The sequence below is a fragment of the Salmo salar genome, chromosome ssa02 (assembly GCF_905237065.1).
Source record: "Salmo salar chromosome ssa02, Ssal_v3.1, whole genome shotgun sequence".
Taxonomy (NCBI): domain Eukaryota; kingdom Metazoa; phylum Chordata; class Actinopteri; order Salmoniformes; family Salmonidae; genus Salmo; species Salmo salar.
In genome coordinates, this window is record NC_059443.1 from 37,188,468 (window position 1) to 37,209,695 (window position 21,228).

Below are 21,228 nucleotides of genomic sequence, written 5' to 3' on the forward strand. Positions count from 1 at the left end.
CCGCTGCTTTGGCCACTGCTTTGGCTACTGCTTTGGCCCAACTCTTGGCAATCGGGGCACATATAAGTCAACTCATGTACATTTTGGCCCATCCAGACCACCGTCCCATTGGCATTGGACTCGGTGGCCTGAAGATAGCGGCGGAGGACGCTGTAACTGCTGCTGGCGACAGACGGCATGAAGAAAACAAAACAAACAACAAGAAAACAATAAATACACCAAAAAGATGAGGGGGGGATGAACCGACTAACCACTAAATGAAAGGGTTCAAAATCTAAAATCAAATTGGACCAAAACAAATCACTACGCGGATTTTTTAATGAATGATGAAGGGATGGATGAGTAAAAAAGGACAAGCTCAGAGCGGACTCACCAAGCTAGGTATATCATAGACACTATGAACATGAGCAGTACCAGGGCTCCCGCTGCTACACCATATACCCACATCTTCAGCTTGCCATCTGTGGAGGAGGGAGAGCTGTCAGTTCAGCTGGCTACACGGCTGACTGGGTCTACTTTCCATTCGTTTCTGTCTTTGAAAATGTTGATCTGAATTGTGCATTGGAGGACATGTCTAGACAATCTCAAACTGTTGAAAATGGTAAGAGCCCAAGTGCCACTTACTGCCTCAGTGACATGCAGCACTCTAACCAGAAAGCACTATGGTGTTAACCAAGCAAATTAGCTAAGAGCGTACAGGACATTAGCATAATACATAGTATCTCCTGTATTGGCTGCAATCCTGTTGCAGCATCTAACAAATCATCAGCCACGTGCTTCCTTTTCATTTCATGCACTTATTTCGCAATGATGAAGCAGTAGCAGAGAAACATTTTCCTCTGACCCAAACTGTTCCTCCCATCACTTCACATTCTTGCTATATTTGCTATTGTCAGAAGTGTGTGCAGAAATGTAACTCGCATAAACCAAAAGCTATAAAATCTATTTACTGTGGTCGACGTAGCTGCATCTGTAAGAAATAATGCCCCCCGCAGCACCTATCAAACTTTCATGGGTTTACTTTTTGTACTCTGCACCTGCAAGTTACTGAATGTGTGTTCACTACTTTTACTCTAGTGACGTAGCTGGTTCACCTGGTCCAAAGGGCTGCAGGTACCAGGTGCGTCCGGTGTGTCCAGGCTGTATGGTGGCAGGCAGGGTGGGGTTGATGGCACGGCTGGTCTTCACGTCAGTCTTCTTGTCCCCGGCTGTGGGGATCTCCAGGATGGGTATGGGGGAACACTGGTTCAGCTGGCCACTGGAGGACATCACCATCACCTCGGTGTAGCCCTCCTCGCACATACACACGCCGGCCTGAAGGGGGCAGGGTTACACAAATACTGGTCACTGCTGTGTGAATATGTTACTATCTGTCGAATCCTTGCTTCCTCTGTCCTTGTTTCCTCAATTCCTTTCAAAGCTAATTGGAGGAGGAGGTCAGAGGGAGGGACCTTGGATCCTCTCCTTTGATGCACTTTGAAAGGAATTGAGGAGACAAGGATGGAGGAAGCAAGGATTTGACAGGTATTAATGCTTTCAGACACAACCACGGTTGTCAGCTTGTCACTATCTGGCCATGCTAGAATGGACTGAAGTGCAATGCGTTCAGAGCACAAACCTAATCTGAACCACTCTCACTAAACATAGATGACTACCCGTGAACAGCTCACCTCAGTGCAGAAGGACATTGGCATTTGACACGGCGGGTCACAGGAGTTGTTGTCGTCCCCTGGAGGATTGATAGCGGGGCATCCTCCTGTAGGTCAAAGGTCACCAAAGATGGATCAGATGCCATGTGATTGGTCAGATCTTTAGGCTTTGATGTCATCTCTAATAAGGTATATGGAAAGAAGTGCATTAAGGCATCATTGAAGGTTTAGTAGTGCCTACCTGTGACGTTGAGTCCATCAGAGCGCTGACACCAGGTGACACGAGAGGAGCCTGACCACGTGCTGCTCATCCACTTGTACTCAAAACACTCCCCATCTGTTAGAGCACAAGACATAATGATATCGATAAGCCATTAAGCCAGGTACAGAACAGAGCCAAATTGAATTCAGATCAGTTCTACTGAATTAAACGGAACTTAATTGAACAGAGGGGTGTGGTTCGATTTTTACATTCTGGATGAAAGGCTCAGGCTTTTGCTAGATGGCTTAGCATGAACGCTGTTAATGTTTCATCAATATCTCCATCAGTGCTCCAAGTGACCCTTATTCTCTAGGGAGCCCTCTGTAACTAATCACCTGCAAAACCAGTTCAACTCTATCGTAAATGAGCAATCTAACCTTGAAAAAGTTTGATTTTTCTCTCAGTGCTCGCTGGCTACAGTATCATCGCTACAATCAATACAATAGATTTTTTATAGTGTCATCGGTCAGGGTATAATGATCTGGGGTGTTTCTCTCTTTCTTCCTCTCCCTCTTTCTCTATTCCCCATATTGCTTCCTCTCCCCTCTCTTTCACTCCTCTCTCTCCTGTTTTTCCTCTCCATCCCATGTCTCGCTCCTTCCCACTCTATCTCCCCCTGTCTCTCCTTCTTAAAGTGCACCGGGCCACCCCATTCCCTCTCCCTCCTGGGCCCACAGTGATGCTTATAAACCAGGTCATCCCAGCAATGGCTGCTGTGGGGCGGCCGCAGCAGTGGGTGAGAAAACGTGGGACTCCCCAGACAGAGCCCAGGGGAACATAGTGGGGGGTTGGGGATTCACATAACACTGTATGCTCTAGTCTAGTCCTACATGAATAAGATGCCTGAGGGACCATGCTAGTACTGTATATAAACATGAGGAATTTGTTTTGCCATATTTTGACCTGGTAAAATAAATTCCTCATGGGGAAAGTTATTTGACTTTGATGAAAACATAAAACCTGGGTTGTATTCATTAGGCACCAAATGGAAGAAAACAGACTGAAGCGGGAAGGGACAACCTTAATTGTCCAATAAAAAAAACATACATTTTCGTCTTCCATTGCAAAACATTTAGCTTGTGTGCCCTAATGAATACAACCTTGTTTTCCCAGTCTCACCAATGCAGGGTCGGGACTCCCAGTCCTGGTCAGGACACAGCTGGACATTCTCAGGCTCCTGGGCCATGACGGCTCGCGAGCGCACCTGGACAGAGCCAAAGTCCACGCCGGCCCCTTTGGCACACACACTCAGACACGGGCTCCAGTCAGACCACTCCATCAGGTAGCATTCACCTACAGAGAGAGAGAGGAGAGAGAGAGAGAGAGAGAGAGAGAGAGAGAGAGTGAGAGAGAGAGAGAGAGAGAGAGAGAGTGAGTGAGTGAGTGAGTGAGTGAGTGAGTGAGTGAGTGAGTGAGTGAGTGAGTGAGTGAGTGAGTGAGTGAGTGAGTGAGGAGAGAGGAGAGAGGAGAGAGGAGGAGAGAGAGAGAGAGAGAGAGAGAGAGAGAACCACACAGTTGTTAGCCTCTTTGTTCCATTTGGAGTGATATGCCTAGAGAAAAGACAACAGAGCAAGAAACACAACTAAAGCTGACCAAGTCAGGCTTATTAAACTCTTGGGGTTGAAGAACGTCTATTACAGTTCAAAGCAGATTGTTGTTGATGTAATGTATGTGTGTATCTGCATAAAAAGGAGATGTTATGAATTCACAGTGTGCTTTTTCTCTATGCTGTTTTTGTACAGGACTTGGCTTCATCTAGATCTATGCTACCACCCACACTACCACGATGCACAATATAAGTAACAGCACACCTACATAAGACGGGAGCGCTGTATACAGTTAGCTGGTTGGTTACCTGGACAGGGCAGAACACAGGTCTCCTTCAGTATGATCAGTTTGTCTCTGTTGACAGCCAGCTCCAGACCTCCACACAGCTCCTCCTCCACCATGCTGCCCTCTCCCTCTCTGGAGCCGTCCGACACGAAGCACGACAGGTTCCGGTAGCGAAGTCCCGCTCCGCATACCACCTCCTGGGGGAGACAGACACAAACACACACACACACACACACACACACACACACACACACACACACACACACACACACACACACACACACACACACACACACACACACACACACACACACACACACACACACACACACACACACACACACACACGCACACACACGGAAAAGTCAGATCATGACCTCTGTGTCTGTTAACTGAGTAAAAGGGTCAAAGAGAGAATAAGACAGTGTGTGGTGTAGTCTACCTCCACCCTGCACTCAGACCAGGGAGAATAAGACAGTGTGTGGTGTAGTCTACCTCCACCCTGCACTCAGACCAGGGAGAATAAGACAGTGTGAGGTGTAGCCCACCTCCACTCTGCACTCAGACCAGGGAGAATAAGACAGTGTGTGGTGTAGTCTACCTCCACCCTGCACTCAGACCAGGGAGAATAAGACAGTGTGAGGTGTAGCCCACCTCCACTCTGCACTCAGACCAGGGAGAATAAGACAGTGTGTGGTGTAGCCTACCTCCACTCTGCACTCAGACCAGGGAGAATAAGACAGTGTGTGGTGTAGCCTACCTCCACTCTGCACTCAGACCAGGGAGAATAAGACAGTGTGTGGTGTAGCCTACCTCCACTCTGCACTCAGACCAGGGAGAATAAGACAGTGTGAGGTGTAGCCCACCTCCACTCTGCACTCAGACCAGGGAGAATAAGACAGTGTGTGGTGTAGCCTACCTCCACCCTGCACTCAGACCAGGGAGAATAAGACAGTGTGAGGTGTAGCCTACCTCCACCCTGCACTCAGACCAGGGGCTGTACTGCCACCTGTAACAGGGTCTGACTGGACAAGGTTTCCACTGCTCCAGCTGAGAGGGACAGGGACGCCCGTCTCCCTGGGACCCCTGCACCACCACCCTGCTACGCCACATCCGCCCTGGAACACAAAAATGCAGTGGCATCATTAATGTGAGACACTCACTGGACAATTTGTCTTGTACAAATGTAGGATCTTAATTTGATCACCCTGTTGCAGGAGAACTTTCCTGCAATGCAGTGTAGTGCATTTGAGGTTAAAAAGGCTCCTGAAGTAATTTTCACTTTGAAAATTCAAACTTGATTTTTCCCTTTCTGAAACACCTTCAAAAATATCCATGAATTATAATCCAGATAATAATTCACATTTCCTGTTGGTGTGGATTATTTTCCTGCTGTAGCTAAACTGACTCAAATGAAGATTCTAAATCTGTAGTCGTTACAGTATCACATCTACCTAAAGACATGTAGAAAGTCTGCAGACATTGGGACTATTTTATTCAGAAAGAATGCTTTGACTGTAATTCACATCAACATATGACTGATGTCTGAATAGGGAGATGCATGAGCAAGGTCTAAAAACCAAACGCAGCAGTGATCTCCGTCTAGATAAACGCATGTCTATGATGTGTTGTTCCCTCCTGTATTCTTTTCCTTTCTTTTGAATGGAGCAGCCTGCTCCTTTGTTTTAATGTGAGGTCATTCACCATTCAGTGCATTCATTTCAATTGGCTCACGAAATGTAATTACAGTATAGGCCTACAAACAGTTACTGTGTGTATTTATGTACATGTGTGTGGACTCCTGTGCGTCTTTGCGTGTGTGTTAATGTATTATTTATAGGTTACTGTATTAGTCGTCCCTAACTGCTTGACAAAGGCAGCTCTTGAAAAAGCCTGCTACACTGTTCTGTGCTCCAGCCATATTGATTACCTCTCTACTTCCACTCTTCCACTTGAGCAAAATGACTTTTCCTTTCTGTTCTGCCAACTACTGCCTTCCTTTTATATAACAGCAGTACAGGACCATATGATGTGGTGAAGTCTCTTATGTGTAATGGATCTGGTGTGCTGCAGTTTGAGCATTTTGTAAGCTTTCTTGATTCTAAAGGCTTTGCAATGTGATGTATACAGTAGTTATACTAAGAGTGTATCATCTCAGATGAAGTATAGGTGTTAAGTGAGCTAACACACACACACACACACACACACACACACACACACACACACACACACACACACACACACACACACACACACACACACACACACACACGGATTGTGAGTTGCTGTAACACACTGGTACTTCAAGTACTGCAGACTTAATGTCCACCTCTCCCTCGCATTCATTCCTCTCTTTCCACCCCTCATATAAATCCATCTCACTGCTTCCATGCCACATACTCTTTCAAACCCCTTTCTCCGTCTCTGTTTTGCAATTGGTCACATATAACAGCTCATTTTCCAACACAGAGCCAGCAATCCTCTCTCTCAACCAATCAACAATGAACACCTGCTACCCTTATCAGACAGTAAAATACAACATTCTCCATCAGACATAATACTACCTCACATCCTGTTCTAGCCAACAGAACATCCTCTATAGATCAGGTGAGGATCCCCATTGCACCTTTAGCCACTCTTAAAACACTTATGTCTTGCCTGTGATTTAGCTGCAGGTGCTAGAGGCTACAGGCTGGCTGTTACTTCAAAGGGCTTCCCACAGGGCCGCTAGCAGACAGACATAATAGGACAGAATCAATTGTCTGATGCTGTACAACAACAAACAACAAAGGATAGAGCAGTCTTGCGATGTATGATGCAATCTCTCTCAGCTCAATGGTCAGTCTTGCAATTATTTGGGGGGAGTTCTCCCAACCCATGAAGAGTGTGACGTGTGATTGTTTTTGCGCAGACGGAGATCCCCGTGATCGTTGGTAATCTGACAGTGTAGAGGAGCTGTTGATTTAACATGGGTTGATAGCACAGTGAACGTAGAAAGGTGTGCAATCTATTACGTAAGGCCATAGGTTGAACGAAACAGAGTGAGATTTGAAGATACTGTATGACCGTGTTTAATGCCGTTTGTCTCGTTTGTAATGTTTGTTTTTTTCCAAACCCTGGCTGCCTGAGATATTTTGTGATATTAGCTTGAATAGAATATTTGTAGGAAACAAAGCATTCAATTGTTGAACATTCAAACGTTCCTTCTGTAACTCATGCACTGTATCTCATATGGAAACAATGTTCATATAACCACCAAGATGAGTCTGGTTTGATGACCCTCAGGAGAAGTTAACCCATTAAGTGTCCTTCAATTCTTCTTGATCATCTCAGACATTTACCTAGGAGCCATTGACAGTAAAAGGATATAGGTATATATATACAGTGGGGGAAAAAGGTATTTGATCCCCTGCTGATTTTGTACGTTTGCCCACTTACAAAGAAATGATCAGTCTATAATTTTAATGGTAGGTTTATATGAACAGTGAGAGACAGAATAACAAAAAAAATCCAGATAAACGCATGTCAAAAATGTTATAAAGTGATTTGCATTTTAATGAGGGAAATAAATATTTGACCCCTCTGCAAAACATGACTTAGTACTTGGTGGCAAAACCCTTGTTGGCAATCACAGAGGTCAGACGTTTCTTGTAGTTGGCCACCAGGTTTGCACACATCTCAGGAGGGATTTTGTCCCACTCCTCTTTGCAGATCTTCTCCAAGTCATTAAGGGTTCGTGGCTGACGTTTGGCAACTCGAACCTTCAGCTCCCTCCACAGATTTTCTATGGGATTAAGGTCTGGAGACTGGCTAGGCCACTCCAGGACCTTAATGTGCTTCTTCTTGAGCCACTCCTTTGTTGCCTTGGCCGTGTGTTTTGGGTCATTGTCATGCTGGAATACCCATCCACGACCCATTTTCAATGCCCTTGCTGAGGGAAGGAGGTTCTCACCCAAGATTTGACAGTACATGGCCCCGTCAAATGATGCGGTGAAGTTGTCCTGTCCCCTTAGCAGAAAAACACTCCCAAAGCATAATGTTTCCACCTCCATGTTTGACGGTGGAGATGGTGTTCTTGGGGTCATAGGCAGCATTCCTCCTCCTCCAAACACGGCGAGTTGAGTTGATGCCAAAGAGCTCCATTTTGGTCTCATCTGACCACAACACTTTCACCAGTTGTCCTCTGAATCATTCAGATGTTCATTGGCAAACTTCAGACGGGCATGTATATGTATTATTGAGCAGGGGGACCTTGCGAGCGCTGCAGGATTTCAGTCCTTCACGGCGTAGTGTGTTACCAATTGTTTTCTTGGTGACTATGGTCCCAGCTGCCTTGAGATCATTGACAAGATCCTCCCGTGTAGTTCTGGGCACCATTCTCATGATCATTGCAACTCCACGAGGTGAGATCTTGCATGGAGCCCCAGGCCGAGGGAGATTGACAGTTCTTTTGTGTTTCTTCCATTTGTGAATAATCGCACCAAATGTTGTCACCTTCTCACCAAGCTGCTTGGCGATGGTCTTGAAGCCCATTCCAGCCTTGTGTAGGTCTACAATCTTGTCTCTGACATCCTTGGAGAGCTCTTTGGTCTTGGCCATGGTGGAGAGTTTGGAATCTGATTGATTGATTGATTGCTTCTGTCGTTACCTGTATAAAAGACACCTGGGAGCCAGACATCTTTCTGATTGAGAGGGGGTCAAATACTTATTTCCCTCATTAAAATGCAAATCAATTTATAAAATTTTTGACATGAGTTTTTCTCGATATTTTTGTTGTTATTCTGTCTCTCACTGTTCAAATAAACCTAACATTAAAATTATAGACTGATCATTTCTTTGTCAGTGGGCAAATGTACAAAATCAGCAGGGGATCAAATACTTTTTCCCCCCACTGTACATATATATTTTAAAAATTGAACCTTTATTTAACTAGGCAAGTCAGTTAAGAACAAATTCTCATTTACAATGACGGCCTACCAGGGAACAGTGGGTTAACTGCCTTGTTCAGGGGCAGAATGACAGATTTTTACCTTGTCAGCTCGGGGATTCGATCCAGGAAACTTTCAGTTACTGGCTCAATGCTCTAACCACTAGGCTACCTGTCTTACCATCCAGTCCACACGTGTGCGAGCATTCCGACCAGGCCGACCAATCAGACAGCTGGCAGTTGACAGGACACTCCACCACACAGGAAATGTTCATCTGCCACTTCCTCTCCAGGCTCAGCTATGAAAGAGCGTGATCATTATCACTCAGTTACAGTATCAGTCACAACACCTATCATAGTGGCGTTTTGCAACAGACTGGTACAGCCAGCCCAGACCCATTACTTCTTACTTCTGTCTGACCCCTAGGTAAATAGCCTATAATTCTCAGGAGCCGCTGGTTCTGTTCTGGCACAAGATGGGCACCCGGCTTGTATAAACCCTATTATCCCTGATTGAGCCGGACTGAAACTGGGCCATGGGTTCAATAGCAGTGAGGTTCGTTTTTCTACTGCAACCTGCAGGGTACAATTTGAGAGAGTCTGAATGGATTATGAATAAACTGAGTTGAATCTGATGGGGCTACAGCAATCCTCATGTGTAAACACTTCTAAATGTTTTATGAAGATACTGTACATGCCTGTCATTTTATTTGCCTAGAATCACTTGTGGCTGATACTGATCCAAAGAGATAATATATTACGTTATTGCTGCTCTTCTGAGCTAAATTAGTAATACTCCAAGGACACACAACTTCAAACTATTGACAGTACAGATGGTTCAGTTACTCTGGAAATGGTCCAATTTCAGTATCACTAGTATTGAATCAGTATTGACTTTCATCATAGTGGACCTGAAAGAGAGCTAGGATTGTAATCAGGAGTTGGGGATAGAGCGTTTAAGAGGATCTCACCTCCTTACAGAACTTGAGGTCGATAGACTTGCTGTCGCTGCGTACACAATCCAGCATCCGTGTCTTGATGCCATTCCCACACACAGCATTGGCACTTAGCTGACATGTGCTCCAGTCTGAGGGGAAAAGGCAGACCAGTATGAAAATCACACTCAAATTCAAGACAAACTCACAAACATACACTGAATATACTAAACATTCGGAACACCTTCCTAATATTGAGTTACACTCCCTTTTGCCCTCAGAACAGCCTCAATTCATCAGGGCATGGACTCTACAAGGTGTCGAAACGTTCCACAGGGATACTGGCCCATGTTGACTCCAATGCTTCCTACAGTTGTGCCAAGTTGGCTGGATGTCCTTTGGGTGGTGGACCATTCTTGATACACACAGGAAAATGTTGAGCATGAAAAACCCAGCAGCGTTGCCGTTCTTGAGACAAACCGGTGTGTCTGGCACCTACTACCATACCCCTTTCAAAGGCACACATTTTTTTGGTCTTGCCCATTCACCCTCTGAATGGCACACATAAAACAATCCATGTCTCAATTGTCTCGAGGCTTGATAATCCTTCTTTAACCTGTCTCCTCCCCTTCATCTACATTGCTTGAAGTGGATTGAACAAGTGGAATCAATAAGGGATCATAGCTTTCACCTGGATTCACCTGGTTAGTCTATGTCATGGAAAGACCAGGTGTTCTAAAATGTTTTCTTTTCTCAGTGTACAGTATGGCCCGAAATGATTTATATATACACTAAATGGCTAACAGGGGGGCACTGATTTGAAGCCACCGCTCCTCCATTTTACTACTCCCCCACCGTTGTAAAAAATAAGCTATAGAAATTAATTTTATTAATGCCTACATTTGTTTTTACCAAGTTTATTCTATTACAGACACCTTAATGCATACTTTGAAATGGTATTATGTGAGCTAAACATAGAAATAATTATAAATAAATATAAAATAACATTTTCCTTAACGTATAACCTTTAGAAAGTAATAATGTTGCTGTCCCCACTACAATATTAAAATTCTTAAATATATGTAATTTTGTCCTTGAAACATTTAATTGAAATACTGTAAAGAGTTACATTTATTCCTATGGAAGACTGGGGAGTACCAATATGTCCGACCGGTGGCTTCAAAGCCTCTCATTGGCCAATACACAGCATTTGCAATCTAGTGTTTATATACATCATTGCCCCAAACTGGACAGGAGTTACACGTGCGAAGCTTCAATCATTAGGCAAAGGGTACATTTGATGTCAAAGCCTGTTTTAGGCAGTTCCAACCCCAAGCCATTTTCTAAAGATAGGATATTTACTCAGTTGAGTTTGATGGCAGTTGATTAGTTTGGCAACAGACGCATTTGGAACACCTCTCGCACTTGAACTCATTAACTGAACAGAGTCATGACCACTTGTAACACCTGCTCTGCCGTGCTTTTGACAGCTAAACTAGGGCACATGACGGAGGAGCACGTAAAAAGATCAAGAAAAACGCCAACGCCAATTTCAATAGAAGTGGTGGAATTGTCAGACGTGCGTAAAAGTAAAGATATCTTAATAGAATATGACTCAAGTTAAAAGTCACACAGTTAAATACTACTTGAGTGAAAGTCTAAAAGTAGTTGGTTTTAAATATACTTAAGTATCAAAAGTAAAAGTATATTATATTAAGCAAACCAAATGGCACAATTTTTATTTTTTATTTATGGATAGCCAGGGGCACACTCCAACACTCAGATAAAGCATTTGTGTTTAGTGAGTCCGCAATATCAGAGGCAGTAGAGGTGACCAGGGATGTTCTCTTGATAAGTGTGTGAATTGGACGATTTTCCATTCAAATGTAAGGAGTGCTTTTGGGTGTCAGGGAAAATGTATGGAGTAAAAAGTATCTAATTTCCTTTAGGAATGTAGTGAAGTAAAAGTTATCAAAATTATAAATAGTAAAGTATTTACATAAACAATCCTCTGAAGTGAAGCATATTGTTTGAATCCAGAGAAGTTGGAATCCCAGAACCCCAGTCAAATAACCATGTGGCTCTAGTTAAGCCAGGAAGCATGTCTACCCCCGAGGGACCCGGGGATCACTCAAACGCCTGCAACACTCTGACAAAGATGAGTGGCTGTTTTTAGCGGCTGTTTTAAGTGCTCAACTCCTGCTGCAAAGCTTTGTGGCACTCGGGGGAGTGGAAGGGGGAGATTGTGGAGAGAGAGAGAACGATTCAGACAAGCAGAGGCAAGATGGATCCTGGCAACATGAAATAGAGCATTTCCAGTAATGATCTCTACTGGTATTTTATTTACATAGTTACTGTGTGGCCCTGATAGGCGTGGGTGCCGCTGGGAGCAGAGCGCTACAGATTAGCAGTAAAGTGAGCAACAGACAGAGAGAGAGTAGAGAGAGAGAGCTACGATATTGAAGATAACACTACCCATCTCTGGAATCACAGAGGAGCCACCAAAAAAGACTGCAGTTTAATTGGACCAAGTCGTTTTGGAGTAGCACTAGATAAGAGTATGCTGCACCAAGAGTGTGCAAAATGAGTACACGACCTTATAGTGTGCATATAGACTTTTTTTTAAACTGCATTGGTTGGGTAAAGTTTTTTCAGTATGAGTAAAATTAGAACACTTAAAAGGCCCAGTGCAGTCAATAACATGATTTCCCAGGGTTTTGTATATATTTCCACACTATGAACTTGGAATAATACTAGGAAATTGTGAAAATGATGATAATGCCCTTTTAGTGTAAGAGCTGTTAAAAAAGGCCGGCTGAAATTTCTGCCTGTTTTGGTAGGATTGCAGTCACCAGGCGGAAGTTAATAGATCAAGAAATTGCTCATGCTAAGAAGCTATTTTTGTTTCTTTTTGACCATTTTGATTGAAAACAGTCACAGTAAGGTACTTAATTGTTACCCAGAAATGATTTGATAGTGAGGTAAAAACAGCTGCATTGGGCCTTTAAGTAACAGTGTAAGTAGATAGCCACTGATGAGGGAAAGTAGCTACTTATAGACAAACTAAATGGAAGATGTCAAAGTGAGATGTTCTGCGATTCATAATTATTATTATTTTTTTTACCTGTGATGTTGTAGAAATAGTGAAAGCAGTTCAGGTTCAGACTACATGGCTCCTTCTCTGTGGTGTCCGGACATTGTCTCCCTGCTCCAGGTGACCGGATGGCGTAGGCTGTCCGTTTCCTGCTGTTGTTGTAACTGCATGGCTGAAAAGTAGGCACAATTTCACATCAACATGGAGGGGTTGAGCAAAAAGGGGGAGGGTTGGGTATTTTTCTTATAGCGTAAATGATTTACAAATCCATATTGCAGCAAGTGATAAGAAGTCTACGTAGACAGATCACTGAACTGGAACTAAGCCCTTTTTCAATGGAGAGGCCTTGTCGCCATGATGTCCATATTTATTGAACATAAAAGTCGATTCAACTGTGTGAATTTGAAGGCTTCTGGATTATTTCCCAGCTCTTTCTCCATATTTAATTGTCTTAAATAAAAGTGGATTAACATTCCATGTTCTGATGTCATGCCATTCCCAATTCCCAGGGCTGCCAACTTTTCCATATCCTCTCTACTGGCATTCCTGGAATATGGAATTCCTAGGAATTTCGCGGAAAAGCGTTGAAGATGCTTCTCGAATAGATATTCCATCCTAACATTCCTTACATTCCCCTTTACACAGTGTGAGAATGGGAAAAACACTGCCTCTGGAATAACATCGCTGGAATGTTTTATTCGTCATGAATAAAACATGGGACAAGCCCCGCTGGTACCGGCGAGACTCCATGTTGAGATTGGAATTGTGGGAAGTCAGCATGTCAAGCACTTAAAGAGAACGGGGTGTGATTAATAATGGCTGGTGCCTTTTCAGGAAAACAGCAGGTGACGTCGAAACAGTTCAATCGCTCTTTTACAACCAATGAAATGTGTCAGATGGGGAGGCTGTGGACCCCTTACTGCGGTTAACTACTGGACTTTGATTATATTCAGTAATATTTTAAACGTGTCTATTTTACAGCTGTGAGACAACCATGGTCGGTCTGCCTTTACCATGTTACAAAGGCTTCCTAGCAGTGTCAGGCTGGAAAGTGAGAGTGGTTGATGATCTGATCAGAGCAGGTGCATCTGTTTCACTAGGGGATTTTTACATCCAGAAATACATTGACCTCCACTGAAGTCTCGATCAGGAAGTAGTTACATCGGTTTCTTTCCCTGTGTATTTTAATGGGTGAGAATTGGATAATGTGATTCACAGGCATTTGTTACCGTTCTGCAGCACATATTTCTTTTTTATTCTTTTTCTGCTTCCGTGGAGGAAGAAATATCATACTGTGAAAGATTCGCAATCCATTTATCCGAAGACAAACAAACTCTTTATGTTAGGTTCCAGTCTCTTTCAAAAAGTGAGAAATGGGTTTCACAGTTTCAATCCCAGGACTTCATATCACAGAATCAGTGGGTGAGTTAAGAAACTATCCTACAGATCCAGGGTCAGTTCTTACCACATACATGTACCAGTGGTTCTTAGCAGGCTGCAGCAACTCCAGAGAGGCCGAAACTTTTGTACAGATCCAGGACACCTCTTACCACAGCCATCACATACACACCATACATACGTGAATAAAGATGACTGGTCTCAGACCAGTTATTCTTACCAGGCTGCAGCGGTTCCAGCTGCTCCAGTCAGAGAGGACACAGTCCTCGGGGCAGGGCAGCCGACTTCCCCTCGTCCCCAAGGGCATGTCCTCCGGGTCACACAGGTAGTCCTCCACAGACTCAGATGGACCGTCAATAGTGTTCAGCATACACCTACGGGATTGGCCCAGAGATGTGTTCATATGACCTTACATAGTCAAAACATTTTCCAATAAAATCAACTGTCAATCAAATGCAATATATACAACATATTTACATGCATATGTTGAGGACCATGGATTTATACTGTGTGTGACACAACGGTCTTCGTATGAGGGAGTAGAAGATTGCTTGGGGTGGTTTTATTTAGTCTACAGTAGTGTGATGTAGTGAAAGGGTATAGTACCTGACTTTGCGTGTCTGGACACCCTCTCCACAGTTCTCCTTCAGGTCCAAGTTACTGACCTTCCACACGCTCCAGGGTTCAGCCACCCACACATACTGACTGCAGTCACTAATACAGGGCACAACCTCATACACCTGGGGAAGGCACCAGGCAAGAGGTTTGACATGAATATGTCTATGGTTATTACCTCCGTTGTCGTTGAGTTTGGGTGACAAGAATAGCGTCAATGATATTACTGTGTTGAGATGATTAAGACATTACCAGAGGTGTTTTGTTAGTGCTTATGTCTATCCTTTTTAATCTTACCCCGCTACATCTGTGAATGTTCTGTACAGTACTATGCACAACAGGAGATATTTTGTATGTGGGACATGGTTGACAATATGAATTCATAATACTGAAAAGGGTCTTACCTGGGCCTATTGTGTTCATCCGTATCCAGTGTGCATTGTGGAATGAAAGTGACAAAGAGTTGGTATAATTGACAAATGCAAATATTGAATTGCTTAGATCAAACATTTGATTAATGTGACGTTGTAAATAAAGGCTGCCTCTGTGAAGACCACTTTCGAGAATTCAAACACTGAGAAACAGATCAACATGCCATGAATGTAATTCACTTCTCTGAATCTGTTTCTATTCATATTCAAGGTAAAAAAAATGAATTTCTCAAATCAGGGGCATTTTTGTGGATGGATCCATTTATAGTATCCATTCCCCTGGCTCTCTATTCTACCCAGCAAAAGCAATTTGGCAATCATGAGAGAAAGTAACGGAGGGTAATTCAAACGGAATATTTTCATGAATATTTCATTTGTTTCTCTCTCTCCTATGTGTTTGTAATAATGTGTTTCTAACACAAAAACGGTGTTATCTATCACAAACAGTGCCTGAAAAAAGAACTTATATTAGGAAAAAATGGCATCCATATTAGGAAGTCCCTCAGCTGTCAGACCAAATTCTTGAAAGAGTTCCATTTTCCATTTGAATTCTTGAACTCATTTCTACATTAGACAGTCTTGTGAGTGTTTCTCATGCTGTACCTGGTTGATGTGGTCCAGTTTGGGGCAGGGTCGCCCTCCGTTGTAGGGTTTCTCCCGGAGCCACTTGGAACGCACTTTGACCCCGCTACCACATGACTTGCTGCAGCGGGACCAGTTGGACCACTCGCTGAGCTTACAGTCTGACGGACAGGGGATGATGCATGCCTCCTCAATGTAGCCTTCATGGAGGAGAGAGAGAGGTGTGAGAAGGGCCATAGAGGCCCTTAGAGGCCCCCAGGAGCCCTATGATGCATAGCCCTTCCTTTCCATAGTATAGCATCTATTTTGGTCTGATTGCGAAGGTTATGACATGTTATAAAAACATAATGGCATGTTCACGACATTTTCACGAAGGAGTTAAAAGCATAATGTTACCCATTATATTTTTGTTTTCTGTAATAAACAATAATATCATAATAAACTCTTGTGAAAATATTGTATGTGCAACTTGGAGAAAATCCAAGTTGCACAAGTGTAACGATATCAAGTGTAACGATATCACACGACCAGAAAACCAATACTAGCACCAACAACATGAGCAAATAATGACTCAACTGTTGACTTACAGAGACTGCTGATGTTGCTCTATAACAATAGAGCTACACTCCAGGGTCTCGTGTGGAGCTGTTATATAAAGTCGAAAAATACACTTGACCAGCGGTTTGGGTCGACGTAAGCTTTTTCATGTAATCTATGTTTCCTCAAGTGGCTGACAGGGTCATGACATGGCAACTGCGGCTGGCTGGCTTAAGCATCTCACTCTGCTTATTACTGCTGTTTATTTGGATCCCTACATCCCCAAGCCTGATATCCTGTGTCTGTCTCGACAAACACACAGAGGTCCCAGGCTAATTCACTGGAAGAGATTATCCATATGAACCACTGGCTACATTTCAGTGGAGAACAACACGTTTCTTCTCTATGCTTTCACGAGACGGTTGTTAACGAACGGGAATGTGCGGTGTATTGTATAAATTTGAGGGCTGGGCCTGAACTAAAGCTTCAAGGTTGAAAGCCCGAGGCTGTGTTATTGTGTAACAGCGTTTCCCTGTGGTGCCATCCAGATTGAATTGGAAAACATCTAAATCAATGAAGTGAACACACAAGGAGACAAAATTAGGTGTATGTGCATAAAATGCACTTTTTGACAACATTCTGTCTTCCTGAAGACTCTCTAGGTGCTGGATGTGTGATTGATTGGAAGCCCTGGCTATTAAACTGCTACCATTGTCAGCAGTATTTGACCCTGGAATCCTGTTCAAACATAGGAGCTCCCTGAGTGACGAGGTGGCAGGGAAAGAAGCCTCTCCGATCCCAACAGGGGTGACCCTAGTGGCACAGTGACACGTCTTACTGTCATGTGACATCACATACGCCAGTGGAGGCTGGTGGGAGGAGCTATAGGAGGACAGACTCATTGTAATGACTGGAATGGATGAATGGAACGGTATCAAACACATCAAACATATAGAAACCACATGTTTGACTCAGTTCCATTTATTCAATTTCACAATGTAAATGGGACAATATTTTAATCTTTTAGTTGTCTCATTAAATGCTTTCAATATTTCTATAGGAATTTGTATAATTTATAGTTGGTTAGAGATTTTTAAGTTATATACATTTGGGGCTATTGACATTTTAAAATATTGTCGCCTATCCCTTAAGGATAATGAATGCCAAACCAAATTGACCATGGGCATTATGATCGGTCGCGTGCAGCTGAGCATTCCTGAATTGATGATTACTTGGGTGCTGCCAGCTGTGGGCAGGATTGAAATAGGAAAACTTATACGATACCCTTCATTCCGTGATGTTTTCCTAATTATCTCTCAAATCTCAGTTTGGACGTGACTGACTTTATGAACAAAATTATCCTATTTACACTTTGTGACACTAGAACAAATGTTTCTGACTAATATCGATGCCACATAGGCCATTTTCTACCAGATAAGTTGTTTATTGCCTTCAATTGCTTTTTAAGCCAGCCCAATGAATTGAAATCATCCCTTATGTCATGTAGTTCATGGACCCTCACAAAGTTATCCGCTGTGTGTCTGCAGGGGTGTGGTGGAATGGGAGGATACGAAGTGCATATTGCATATTGTATCACATTTCTTGAGGGAGCCATGGAAAGGATGTGTTGCTATTTAATCAGAACTTTTCTGTTGCACAGCACAACCCATTGCGTTCACCTGATTTTTTTGCTGCATCATTTCAGAAGTTTGGAAGTGCCCCAATCATCTCTTAATATAATGGCAGCCCCTCCTCCTCCCACTACCTCGAACTAAACCACATCCCCACCACAACCTCACACACTGCTAGAGGTTACTGGTCCTTACCAACATGTCCGCCTTACTACAAGCCTTCACCTACAGCGCAGATTCCCACAGTGACCTCATACCCTCTTAACCACCCAATTCCTGTCAAGCCAAGGCCAAGCCCCTCAGAGCCATCCCATAGTATATAATCATAGAAAAGGGCATGGCTGAGTTACAAAGTACGGAATCCATACTAGGAACATTGCCAAGGTGAGGCGTGAGGTCTAAGGAGGAGGAATGGCAAGGTTCCTAAAATGGATTCTGTACACATGGTCACTAGTCAGTATCCCAACCAACACCTTTTTACCCACCATGGAGACTTTAACAATTCACACGTGAAACGTTAACCCCACAAAATGGGGGAAAACTCAATAGACTCCAACAAATCAGCAATAGATGAACTTGGTATGTCAAATCATCACTGCTGGAGTCCAAGACTTTAAAAAAGGTGAACAGTAAAAGGACTGTGTATGTCGTCGCTGTGAGCAACACAGCCTTTGAGTGTTAATCCTCGCCTCTATTGATATCTGGGGGGAATAGAGATAACTACATTTGATGATCTCTATCACAGCCTGGGGAAATATGTCACCATACACACAGTGATGGAGAGGACAATGTTTCCTCTTCTATTAATATTAACCCTGATGATGGGAGGAAGAGAGAGAGAGAGAGAGAGAGAGAGAGAGAGAGAGAGAGAGAGAGAGCAAGAAGAGAGAAGAGAGAGAGAGAGAGTGAGAGAGAGAGATATGCAGAGAGAGAAAGAGACAGGGAGAGAGAGAGTCAGAGAGAGAAACAGAGACAGAGAGAGATAGGGAAGTGATATTGCATGTATTACGATACATACCGTAACGAGACGATACGTGTCATCTCAGTAACAAAAACACATTATTCTAGAACACTATCAATAATTCCTTCCATAATAATATACAGTATACCTTGTCCCACAAACACACACATATTTTCTTTCCTAATACGTCCCAGTGTCGGGCTCCAGTCATGCCCACTCCCGGGCGTACTAATGTGCAACTGAATCTCTGAGTCATAGCGTGGGCTCTGTTCAGAAATGCATGACATTGATGTGTTCATTTCTACATCTCTCTCTGCGCTACTGCTTATATCAGTACATGTCTTCAAAATTCAACTATTCTAAAAGCAATTTGTCTGCGTGTGTCAAATTAGAGAGGTCATTGAGTGTTCCTTTGCGCTTCATGTTTTAAGAACAAGGAGGTAAGAGCGATTCAGATAAGAAAAGTTCAGACAAGAATGTTTGAGAAAAGAAATCATGTCAAATTCAGTTGAAAAAAATCCAGTTTTAAAAATAAACAGTTGTTTTAATAATAGTAATATTCATGAGAGCCAGAGAACTTTGAAAGTGGTAAAACATCTTAAATTCTAATACAGATATTGCAACGTTTTGTACACGCAGTGCTTATTGTTTCACTGAAATCATCATTGGAGAGAAACCTAACAACCCAGTCGACCCACATCCCTGCCCTTGGCATCAAACCAAGTACTGTAGCTGTGATTTGGGGCAGATTTGGTGCTGGCAGGTCAGCAGTCATCATCAGAGTTCAGGGGTCATAGTTAACAGAGCAATGCATGATGCCATTAGGAGCACACTCTCTCTGTGTGTGTATTAGTGTGTGTTTATTAGTGTGTGTGCATTAGTGTGTGTGTATATTAGTGTGTGAGGGGCTCAGGGGGGATTACGGCTAGTCAACTTTCCCCTGGGGGGTACACACACACACACACACACACACACACACACACACACACACACACACACACACACACACACACACACACACACACACACACACACACACACACACACAACAACTCCAGCCCACCGTGGCTGTTGCATCGTGAGGTCTCCACCAGTCTGTTGTCCTGGTCGTAACACACCATGGCCTGGTAGCGGTAGCCCTGGCCACACTCCTTGATGTTCCCCTGGACCTTCATGCCCAGGAGGCTCTCTCCCCCGGCCAGGATGCAGTCGGACCAGTTGCCCACGGGCTGGGCGTTGTACTTGTCACACGGGCAGTACTGCGTCTCGCTCAGAGGGTACATCTGGGTGTTCTTACACTTGTCCTTCTTCTTGCTTCTCCCTGAGGTGGAGAGAGGATAGGGGTTAGTAGGTATGAAGTTTGTGTTTGTGTGTTGTCTGCCTGCAGGTCTGTCATGTGCAATTTAAAAGCTAAACTCCATCCTGTCACTAGGCATTAATATGCATCATTATGTTCTCATTGAGTACATGTAAATATTCCACATCCAGATTAATTGGACCAGACCTCATTAAAATTCTTAGGCTGCTCCCCAAAACAAGAGACTTTATCTAATAGTTGCTAATAGCATCTATGCTGCACTCGAGCAGGCTACATGCTACCTCCCCTTCTCGCAAGGTCATAGAGTAAACTGAATCAGTCATGTGTTGCGTATAAGCTATAGAACTTCCTTAATGGACTGCCCCTGTGCAAAGGTGCCATACTACCAAAAGTCCACACGTTTTGTTACTATTCCTCACCTACAAGTAACCTCTTCCTGGTTCGGACCCCCACACAGTCAGCTGTGCAGGACGAGAACTTGGACCAGTTGGTGAGCTGGCAATCATCCTGGCATGGGAGCTGGCACCGCTGAGTGATGGGGGGCATGGTGTTGGCAAACTTCAGACACTCTCCAATGTCTGCCTGCGCTCCGTCCAGCTGGCGACAGGACACGGCTGTGGGGGGAAATCAAAGGCACAGTGTCCCTTACAGGGTTGGTGGCCATTTTGTCTAGGTCACAGAGATTTAGCAGGAATGGAGTTGCAGAAAAGGTGTACTATGTAATACAGGGTGGTTGTCAATTGAACACAGCCTCAGGCAGACTGTTTTTTTATACGGCCAGTAACAACTTAGAAAGAACAGTTAGGGTAAAATATAAATAACGATCAATACAGGTTCAATGTTAATATGTCAAATATGTTGAGTTTTGATTTAAAGGACATTACTGAAGATATTGCAATATGTGCTTTCATTATGCTGTAGACACTCAAGATACGATTATTTTTCTACCCCAAAATAACCTACAAGCAGAGTTCTGCCCAAACTCCCTTGGGCCTCTGTTGACTCTATACGTTTGGATTGCTGTAGCCTGTCGATGTGTGTGGGGTTGTTTGTGG

General features: G+C 43.6%; 1 protein-coding gene across 1 annotated transcript in view; it reads right to left on the reverse strand.

Moving 5' to 3' along the window:
• The window catches only part of LOC106582184 (thrombospondin type-1 domain-containing protein 7A-like), a 101,935-nt gene that overhangs the window by 3,467 nt on the left and 77,240 nt on the right, over positions 1 to 21,228 (reverse strand). Inside the window, exons 12-27 of the mRNA XM_045703364.1 lie at positions 20,593 to 20,787; positions 19,919 to 20,176; positions 15,748 to 15,926; positions 15,118 to 15,123; positions 14,705 to 14,838; positions 14,319 to 14,472; positions 12,731 to 12,872; positions 9,643 to 9,758; positions 8,853 to 8,970; positions 4,717 to 4,862; positions 3,767 to 3,941; positions 3,031 to 3,204; positions 1,891 to 1,986; positions 1,671 to 1,756; positions 1,095 to 1,314; positions 374 to 461 (exon numbers count right to left, since the gene is read on the reverse strand). Of these exons, the coding sequence (XP_045559320.1) occupies positions 374 to 461; positions 1,095 to 1,314; positions 1,671 to 1,756; positions 1,891 to 1,986; positions 3,031 to 3,204; positions 3,767 to 3,941; positions 4,717 to 4,862; positions 8,853 to 8,970; positions 9,643 to 9,758; positions 12,731 to 12,872; positions 14,319 to 14,472; positions 14,705 to 14,838; positions 15,118 to 15,123; positions 15,748 to 15,926; positions 19,919 to 20,176; positions 20,593 to 20,787 (2,287 nt within the window). The remainder of the gene's footprint in view (positions 1 to 373; positions 462 to 1,094; positions 1,315 to 1,670; positions 1,757 to 1,890; positions 1,987 to 3,030; positions 3,205 to 3,766; positions 3,942 to 4,716; positions 4,863 to 8,852; positions 8,971 to 9,642; positions 9,759 to 12,730; positions 12,873 to 14,318; positions 14,473 to 14,704; positions 14,839 to 15,117; positions 15,124 to 15,747; positions 15,927 to 19,918; positions 20,177 to 20,592; positions 20,788 to 21,228) is intronic.